The sequence below is a fragment of the Pygoscelis adeliae genome, unplaced genomic scaffold (assembly GCF_000699105.1).
Source record: "Pygoscelis adeliae isolate BGI_AS28 unplaced genomic scaffold, ASM69910v1 Scaffold262, whole genome shotgun sequence".
NCBI lineage: Eukaryota > Metazoa > Chordata > Aves > Sphenisciformes > Spheniscidae > Pygoscelis > Pygoscelis adeliae.
In genome coordinates this window covers 544,740-554,614 of record NW_008824184.1, presented here as the reverse complement: position 1 = coordinate 554,614, position 9,875 = coordinate 544,740, and the positions used below count along the sequence as shown (strand labels likewise).

The window sequence follows — 9,875 nt, the reverse complement described above, 5'->3', positions numbered from 1 at the left end:
TGACATTTCGGTGCAAGCCACGTGCCCCTGGGCTGGCGCAGCCCCCAGAGATGTCTGTCTGCCCCCAGGGTATGTGGATCGCCTGCTCCTGACCCAATTCCGACGGCGCTTCCAGGTTCTGGCTCCGGACGTCATGAAGAAGTACACCTCTGCCTACGAGGTGCCAGATGAGAGCAAGGTGCGTCCCCGGCTGGCCTGGGGAGCGTGGGCCAAGAGCCCCATGTAGGGCTTTGCCAGTGCCGGAGCTCTTCCAGCCTTCCCCAACATGGTCAGGGCTTTCTTTGCAATGAGGAGCAATTCCTGGAGCTCCCTAGAGGCAGCCCCTGTGCTGGCATTGCCTGTATCCTGCGTGAGCCCAGCTGTCCTCTCTCCAAATGGGCTGGGTCATGTGAGCATCTCCCTGCCCTGGGGCAGGAGCTGCTTTCCCAGTCCCTGCCTCGCTCAGGCATTTGGTGTTGCTGATGTTATTCCTTTGGCTGCTGTAGGGTCAATACCCGCAGGTCTGTGGGCTGCCAAGCTCCAGCGTCTCCCAACAGCTGTGGATGATGCTCCTTTGCTCTGTTGCTGCAGGATCCACCATGGGTGGGAGTGCACATCTGGACAGCTGTTGAGGAGCTTTAGTAGCAGGGTTGTCAGTGCAGGTCTCGGCGTTTCTTAAATGCAAGGTTGTCCTCAGGAACTAGGGATGAAGGAGAAAAACCACATTCAGCAAGGCTCAGGGTAGGTCACCAGCATTCGCAGTGCTGCTGAGAAACCGCGATTGGGTTTGGGAGTCTGCAGGGTCAGCCCGTACGTCCGGGCTCTGGGCGGTCGGAGCTCCCTAGCAATGATCAGGAGTGATCTGGCAGTGGGGCTGCGTCCTGCGTGGGTGCAGCCTTGTGCAGTGCTGGTTGCAGGGAGTGGCTTTGCATCCTGCTCCTCTTCACCCTTCCCACGTGTGCCTGAGCATGGAGGGACACGGGTCCTCCAGCAACCTGGCAGAGCAGCCGAGCTCGGCTCTTTGTCCCTGAGTTTCTCCCCCTGAGGACTGTTTTCGCAAAGGCAGTAAACATGCCTGGCGTGGGCTGCATTTGCCAATGTTATTGCACCGTGGAGAGGACTTGGAGAAATCAGCCTGGAAATGAAGCCTGTTATTGCTTCTTTTTAATACTCAAGAGGAAATGGCTTTGAAAATCCTGCGTGCTGAGGGCTGGGCCTCGGTCCTCTGGTGTTCTGGCTGCATGCCTGGTAGGTCTCGATTTGCAGGACAGGGCACAAACTGTGGGACTGGCGGCATGTGCAGAGGGCGGGTTCCGTGCATTGCTCTGGCCCAGCATGGTGGCACCCTGTCCCTCACCCTGGCTCCCCCAAAAACCAGCTGGCTCAGGATAAGCCAGGCAGCATTCCCAGGGATCCAACAGAGCAGGGACCATGGAGGTTCCTGGGGACTGGGCATCACCTGCCTTCAGGCACCTGTAAAGCAGCAGCTCAGGGTGGCTCCTTGCCTCGTCCCACGAAGCCTGAAAGTCAAAGGAGCTCAGGAATGAAGGTGGAGATATGCCAGTTTTATTTGTTTCATAATAAATTTGTAGCAAAAACTGGGGAGAACCGCCCCTGCTCCTGGAACAGGCTACGAGCGAGCCAAGAAACACTGAGATCCGGGAAGAGCCGAGAGGAGATGAATTAAACATGGGCATGTGCTCTGTTGTGCAAACTGCCAGCCAGCGTGTGCAAATTCAATTACGACCTTGGGATTTAATAAGACAAGTTTGACAGTCAGAAAAGGTCAATATTGTTATTAAATGCTGTAAGGAGGCAGAGGGTGCCTCGTCAGCAGCATGTAAGCAGGGGATTTGAAAAATCCCATCTTCCCCGGAGCTTGTTGCCACGTGGTTTTGTTAGCTGGAGACTGCTTCCCGGTAAGCTGCATTAAGTCAGCCGCTGGGGCCCAAGAGGTGCTTGTATGTAGCAAGGGTGTGACGGTGCAGCAATAACCGACCCCGCTGTTGTGCATGGGATGGGATCGTCCTGTGCAGCCCTGTGCCTGGCCCCAGTCCCAGCAGTGCCACAGGAGTGGGGCACAGCCGTGGTGCTGGTGCTTTCTCACCTCTGGCACAGAGTTTTGTGCACCGTGGTGGTCTGTCCCCTGTGCACTTGTGTGCTCCGTCCCCACCTCACCCCGGTGCGTGCATGGCTGCTGGCGAGGGCTAGAGCTGCATTTCTGCTGCAGCAAGGTGCTCCTGGGGCCGTGCTGAAATATTTCTCACGTGGGTTTGTCCTTCGTGGAGGAGATGCGTGAGGCTGCCAGAGGATGTTGTATGGAGTGAAGTATTAGTGGAGGATTTTTGTTAAAATTTCTGTAGCTCTGGCATTTTCAAATCATCGATTTGTCCAGGTAGTGTTTGCTGCCCTGGGGAAATGTACGGTGTTGCTGGCTTGTTATGTTCACATGTCATAGAATCATAGGATCATTAAGGTTGGAAAAGACCTCTAAGATCATCGAGTCCAACCGTCAACCCAACACCACCATGCCCACTAAACCATGTCCCTAAGCGCATGGACCCATGTCGGTCCAAAGCTCAGAGTAATTGAGTTCAGGCTTCTCCTGTGGCTTGGGACTTATCTCCTGCTTGCCTCCCTGCGGGGGCTCAGCTCTGCGCCGGTGGGCTCGGGGGGGAACCCAGTGCTTTCTCCCCCGCTTTTGGCTCCATGGGCCGAGCTGTTGGCGAACTGGTTAGGAGGGCAGCACCGAGGGCTCGCAGCTGCACAGTGCAGTTGGACCCTGGTTGGACAGCGCCAGGACGAGCTCTTGCCTTCCCCTGAGTAGCCTCCTTCTGCGGCTGCCTGTGCATCGGGGTCCTTCCAGACGAGGGATGGCAGCAAAAGGGGGAAAATCTTGCATGCAGCTGCAGATCTCCGCTCCCCATCCTGCCAAAAGCCTCTGGGGCAGAAAGCCCTTCTCGCACCAGGACTCGGGGCTGGGGCAGCCGTTTCTGAGGCTGCTCTCAGGCTGGGCAGGTGCGCTTTTGCATGGGGAGGAGGAAACGAGAGCACAGCTGGATGCACCCTTACTGGGTGCCCGTAAGGACCAGGGGTCTCTGCGTCCCGTTTCAGCAGGCTTGTGCCAGGGTGTAAGTGTTTTCTGAGCAACTCTGCGATGTGCTCCTTCTCTGCAGGCCATAGAGGAGCTCTTCCAGACACTGGATCTGGAGAAGGCCATAGGACGCAGCCAGGTATGACGGCTCCGGTCTCTGCTTCCCCGTTGCTCTCGGTGCATACGGACCCAACCAGCCCTGCGCCGGGCACTGTCAGCTGCCCAAAGCTTCCCAAACTGGAGAGACAGTCTCTCCTCCGCTGCTCCCCATGGCGCCCAGGTGGGCTGGGAAACCAAGCCTCACCGAAAATCAAAGTGGAAGGCTCCTAATTCACATTTGAAAGTGTTACCCTCGGTAAACTGTGTACCTGATTGTGGAAATCTGGCCCCTCATGGCATTTAAGTTCCTAATTACCTTTGATGTCTCATGGGAGTAAATGGGGCTTGGGCAGCTCGTGGTTTTGGTGGGCTGGGGTTAACACTGCTGAGCTGGGCAGCTGCAAGTGCAAGAGTTGTTGCAGCAACAACATTTGAACTTAAATGCGGTAATCTCAAAGAAAAATTAATTTTGCATGCCTGCTTTCCTTCAGCTCTTGGGGTCTATAAAGAAAGAATTCCTGAAAGAATGGTTCTGTGGAGCAAAATAACTTACTTTTATCCTGCACAGTGCAGTTTGCAATTATCTCTGCTATGAAACCTTTGTACTTAATCAATACTGCGATAGCAGCTCCAGTCACATCTTGTTATAGAGGAGTTAGTTTTGCCATCGCTTTGAGCATTGATTTTGTACTAGCTTCTAAAACTCGCTGGCTTGTGAAGTTAACACAGACATTAATGAGACAATCAAATAGGTGGTGGAGCAATCACAGCATTATCTCAAGAAAGTGAGTTTCCTTGGAATTGTTCTTTGATTCAATTTGGCATCTTTAAAACACAGCTCTTTAAGTATGCCACTGGCTTCACAAGTGTAATTAAGTTTTTATTAAAGCTGTATTATGCAAATGGTGCACAATATTCAGGAGTGATTGGTCCCATATCTCGAGAGCTTCACCAGGCAATGACCGAGAGACATCTTGCACTCTGAGAGATCGATACCAGGCTAAATTCGATGGCATCAGCAAATCTGTATCATTTATGAGGTGTTTCTGACAAGTTCATTTAAAGAAAATGATGTGGTTAATTCTGTTTTTTCTATTGTAAACTGGCATCTTTGCTGTTATCTGTGTGTATCTGTGTGTACGCTGTCAAAAATGCTGTTTCCAGCAGAGACAGCCCTGCCGTCCATGCAGCAGGTGAGAAATGGGCAGTAGCCCAAGGGGAGAGTTTCAAGGACTTGCAGCTTCTTGTGATGGTTGATGCCTATGTCAAAAAGGAGAAGGGAGAAGAGGCAGGGACAGAGAGCAAATGCCAGCGTGCGCACAGTGCAAGGGTCAGATCCCAAGAGGCGCTCAGCAGCCCAGTCCCCGGGGAGTCAGTGGAAGCTAGGCAGCCCCGTATGCCCTGTTTTGGCGATGCCCAGGTGCAGGAGATGGAGGGGCGGGTGGAAGGTCCTCTCTGGGATGTGCAGCCATCCTGTTGCTGGGCTTGGGGACGGGACAGAGCTGGGATACAGCTCTCTCTTGCTGTTCCATGAGCGTCCCCAAGGAGGTCGGTGCCAGGGCTGCCTCAGGTGCCTTTGTGGCACGGGGCAGACAGGCATGTTGCAGGTTTGGCCAAGTAGGGCTGGAGTCCCCTTCCAGCCCAGCGTTTTGGGCTGGTGCAGTGGTTGCACTCGCTGGTCCCAGCTGGTCCAAGGACCTTCAGTCTCCTGCAGGTCTCAGGGGAGGCTGCAAGGTCTTAGCCAGAAATACGTCCCATTGGCTGCAGGCAGGTTTCAGACCCTGTCCTGTGGGTGTGTAACCTCCATTGCTTGCTGTCAGATTTTCCTGAAGCCGGGGGTCATCTCCAGACTGGAGAAGCAGCGTGACAAGCTGATAGCCCAGAAGATGATCCTGCTCCAGGCTGCTTGCAAGGGCTTCCTCAGCCGTCAGAAGTTCAAGAGGTTGAAGGTATCCATCCCACAGGTCGTGGATGCCCTGTGCCCACCAAAGCACAGGCTCGGTGCTGCTGTGATACAGCCCGGAGCATCCAAATTACAGCTCTTTGAGCGGAGCAGGTGGCTCCTTTGAAGGGTACCCACTCTGCCCTGCCCTGTGGGCAGCCATAGGGTGCCTCGCTGCCATCCCCTGCAGTGCAGAGCTCCTCCACCACCTCATCCCTCTCCATCCCGGTGCCCGCGCCAGGCCCTTCCCAGTTTTTTTTTGGGTGAGGGGCACTGCCGGCCGTGTCTCCCGACAGATCCAGCGCCTTGCCGTTCACTGCATCCAGAAGAACCTGGTGGTCTTCCAGGCAGTCAGGCACTGGCCCTGGTGGCAGCTGCTGAGCCGTGTGCGGCCCTTGCTCAGCGTTAACCTCGCGGAGGAGCAGCTTCGTGCAAAAGAAGTATGCACCAAGCGATGGGAGGGGATGGGACGGGACGGGACGGGATGCTTTAGGGCCTCTGCCTGGTGGGTCAGTCAAACTGGAAATCACTTCTGCCAGGGCAGAGATGTTTTGCTGACCATCCGTAAGTCATCATCTGTTCTTAGCACCCCCAAGTAATGTGTTTTGCGGAGCTGCGGAGGGAGAAATAACTCTCCTTCCTTAGAGGGACAGTAGCAAATGCACCATGTCCCTGCAGCCGAAGCCCCATCCCAGGGCTGTGGCTGCCCTGCTGCCCGCCCCATGCCTCCCACGAGCTTGCTGGGGCTGGGTCCGCTGAGCTGAGCCCCCTGGGGACGGGTGCCCCACATCAGTCTGTGGGGTGACGGATGATGAGCAGCCAAACACATCCTTGACACAGGGGACTCTGCTGTATACTGTCACCAGAGCTGTACTGCCTTCCACCTGAGCTGCCACTGGTGATGGGAGACGTTAATGGGCATTTGCTGACCTGGGAAAGGCACCTTTTGCCCCTCTGCACCGTCTGAGGCCTGCACTAAATTCTTAGTCTGTCTTCCTTGGCATCCTGCTCCTCCTCTTGCCTTAGTGAGGTTTTAACAAGATGTTTTCAGGCTGGTTCAGACAAAATAAAAGTTGCCCAAGCCTCTGTTTCTCTCTCCAAACCTGACACAGGGGACTCTGCTGTTTACTGTCACCAGAGCTGTACTGCCTTCCACCTGAGCTGCCACTGGTGATGGGAGACGTTAATGGGCATTTGCTGACCTGGGAAAGGCACCTTTTGCCCCTCTGCACCGTCTGAGGCCTGCGCTAAATTCTTAGTCTGTCTTCCTTGGCATCCTGCTCCTCCTCTTGCCTTAGTGAGGTTTTAACAAGATGTTTTCAGGCTGGTTCAGACAAAATAAAAGTTGCCCAAGCCTCTGTTTCTCTCTCCAAACCTGCCTGGTATCCGTCAGGCTCCATCACCCGTTAACCTCTGCTTTTATCACAACTCTGCACGTTCTGCTTCTGCTCAGTGTTGGACATCAAAGCAGGACAAGGCTGCACTGAGCAGCTCTTTCTGCGGTTACAGTCAGGCTGCCTGAAAAAGAATCACAGAAAACAATGTGCCTTTGCAACTGCTCTGTGATAGTCTGCCAGGGCCCAAGGAACACTCCATGAGCAAAATTCAGATGTTTGACTGTTCATCCCAGGCTTTTGAGGTTTGCTGCTTTCTCATAAAATGTGCTCTGTATGTACACCAAAGCTGACATTCCTTCTGATGAAATTCATGTCAGGAGCTGTAGTCCCAGCAATTTGCAGTGAGCAGCCTTCAAAGTTGCCTGGTAAATTTTATTAATAAGGCAGCTATGTCTCTCCCACTTATTTTTAACAGAAAATGAGATTTTCATAAATAAACTGAGGATGCTGGAGCTCTCCATGTGTGTTGTTTTGCAATCTTCCCTAGGAGGAGCTGGCAATGCTGAGAAGGAAGCTGGAAAAATCCGAGCAGGCGTGCAGCGAGCTCAGGCAGACTGCAGAGAAGCTGGAAAGCAAGGTAGAGCCCGAAAAAAGCCTCTGCCGCAGCCCCGCTTGGTTGGGTTGGAAATTAAGCCATGTCGGGATAAATATGACCACCAATTACATTACAGCAGGAGGAGCCGTGATCAGCAGAGGGTTGGGCAGGGGGCAGCTGCCGAACTGCCAGCAGAGTAACCGCAGCCAGAGGTGGTTCTCTGTGCAGGACCCAGCTGGGCTGCGGTGCCTGACTGCAGCACCCAGCGCCAGCATCGCTGCAGTCCCCATGCTGGGTGGGATCCTGCCTGCCAGAGCAACGTGTCCCCCCAGGGTCTGCACCCAGAAAGCAGCCCAGATGCTCTGGGAATGGGCCATTCCCAGGGGTGTCCCCAGGGAAAGCCTCACGTCCCCTCCGGCAAGGACAGACGTCACCTCGTGCTGCCACCAGCACGGCGTACGAGGCTGAAAAACGGCAGTGTGAATGTCATCCCTTCTGCTGACAAAAGGGTATAATTAGAATGGGAAATTACACACAGATATATCATGTTCTCATTATGCTCTCAGGACTGCAGGCTCGCTGACCTCTGCAGACACCAGAAATGACTTAGTTTAATGGGACGAATGCTAATACCAAGGAGACGGCATGCAGTAGAAGTGTCCTGCCCATCCCCTGGCTCCGAGCGTGCCCCCTCCGTGTGCGGTGCTCGTGGAGTGGCAGCTGCTGGGGCAGCTGCTTGGCCACCCCCTTGTGCGTGTCAGAAGGGACTTGGAGGCACGTTGGGGACCATGTGCATCGCTGGCTGGCCGCTGGTCCTGTGCGGAGTCCCCCCTCGGATGCACGGGCTCCTGTGCAATTGCAGCTGGGGTTTCATTAAGCACTGGGAGCAGAAAGAACTCCCAAGTTTGCTATAAATATCCTGGGTTTACCTGGCTCGCCGGGCTGCGGTGCTTGCCCCTCGCATGGGGTGGCCGAGCTGTGGTCTAGGTGTAATGCTGCAGCTCTGGTTAATGGTACCAACAGCCCAGAGGGCCAGGGACCCCTTTCTCAATGGGAAGCGGCTAAAGATGATTTAACTTAAGCTCTGTGTTAAAAATGAAATCACACCCGCAAGGCTGGGACTGCTGAGCAAGGCTAACGCCTCAGGACAGACCTAGAAAAATACCATCTCCCCAGGGAAAGAAAACCTATTGAGTTTACTTACTGAGTGTGGTTGTTGGACCTTGTTGGACCCCCTGAAGAGCTTGTGTAGTGCACCTGCAAAATGTGAAGTGCCTTAAAATGCTGTCAAATGAAGGAAAAGGAGCACTGGAAGCCTGCATGTTCCTGCTGGCCCTGCTGCCTCTGTAGTCCCTCGCTTGGCCGGATTAGCGGGACAGGTCATGTTCACCTCTGCTTTGCAGAAAATTGAATTAATACTCCGGATTAATAATTCACTCCTTCATTCACCCGCTTGTTGTTTCAAATGAAACTTAATGCTAATCAGCTAGAATGGTGCAGAAATCTGATGAGCCCTGCCTGCAGTGCACTGCAGGCAGCACAGTGCAGGCAGTGCACTGCTGGTGCCAGCTGCCCGCTGTGCAGCCGTAGCAGGCAGCTGCCTTGCCACAGGCAGCGGGGCGAGGAGGGCAGCCAGGGGCTCCAGCAGCAGTTGCTCTTTGCTGGGCACTGCCAGTGGGAGCCTGGGTTCTCACTGGTGACATGGATGGGTGATGGTGCGCACTTACCACTTCCCCTAAGCATAGGCAGCTGCCAAAGGAGAGTAGTCAGGACACTCGGGTCGATACGGGCTGAGCGGACCCCCCTTGAGCCGGCGTGCATGGCGATGCCCAGCCCTGACTCCGTGTTGCCCCCCCCAGATCATCGACCTGACGACGGAGCTGTCGGATGAGCGGTACAAGGGTGATGTCGCCTGCCAGGTCCTGGACGGGGAGCGGGCAGAGAGGCTGCGGGGCACCCGCGAGCTGCAGGAGCTGCAGGTAGGAGAGCCCCGAGCCATCAGGCCATGCCGGTGGAGATGCTGTGCTCTCAGCACAGCCTTGCTGGACCCAAGTGCCCTGGAGCCCGGTAGAGCTGCTCCCTTCCTTCCCTGGGTTTCCCCAGAGGAAACACGACCAAGTGCAGAAGAAACTGGAGTCGGTGGAAAAGCAGCTGGAAGAGGCCCAGCAGCTGGTTCAGTTGCGTGAGATGAAGATAAGTGGCTCTGGAGGAGGTAGGGGCATCCCTTCGGGGGCGATGCATGCTCTGGGCACCCAGCCTGACCTGAGGGGCCAGCACGGCCACCCCAGCGGGGCAGCAAAGCCTCTTGCAATGGGCAGAGTCTTGCCCCCCCCGACTCCAGGCAGCTCTGCTCCTCCAGCCCCTGGCCACCCCAGTGTGTTTTTGGCACCCTGTCACTCTGCATTGCTCATCTGGTGGGAGCTGGCAGTGATGGCTTTGTCACACAGGGCTCTGGCTCTTGCATGGGGCTGGGGATGCAGGCAGGGATTCTTCCTGAGGGCACTGCTGGTGCTTGCTGACACTGCCCGGCACTCCTGGCGTATCAAAGTGTGTTTGAAGCATGTTGTGGAGTGATGAGGAGGCTGCTAAGACACAAGTGGGATGGGGTGGGGTGGGATGGGATGGGCATGCACGCTTTGCCTGGGGCGGGGGTACATGTGCTATGCGAGCCGAGGCAGCCCTGGGTGCACAAAGCAGAGCTGCGCCCTACAAGCTCGCTGCTGGTGTTCATGCCATACAGGAGCCGCGGTGCCATTGTGCATTCACCCATCTGACCCTGGCACGGCCACTCAGGCTGGTCAGGCCCGCGCACCCAACAAGCGTCCCCGG

General features: G+C 55.4%; 1 protein-coding gene across 1 annotated transcript in view; it reads left to right on the top strand.

Annotated features, from left to right (window-relative positions):
• MYO18B (myosin XVIIIB) overlaps positions 1-9,875 on the top strand; it is a 78,618-nt gene that overhangs the window by 28,360 nt on the left and 40,383 nt on the right. Inside the window, 7 exon segments of the mRNA XM_009334425.1 lie at positions 69-178; positions 3,156-3,212; positions 4,993-5,121; positions 5,411-5,554; positions 6,999-7,088; positions 8,906-9,025; positions 9,150-9,251. Of these exon segments, the coding sequence (XP_009332700.1) occupies positions 69-178; positions 3,156-3,212; positions 4,993-5,121; positions 5,411-5,554; positions 6,999-7,088; positions 8,906-9,025; positions 9,150-9,251 (752 nt within the window).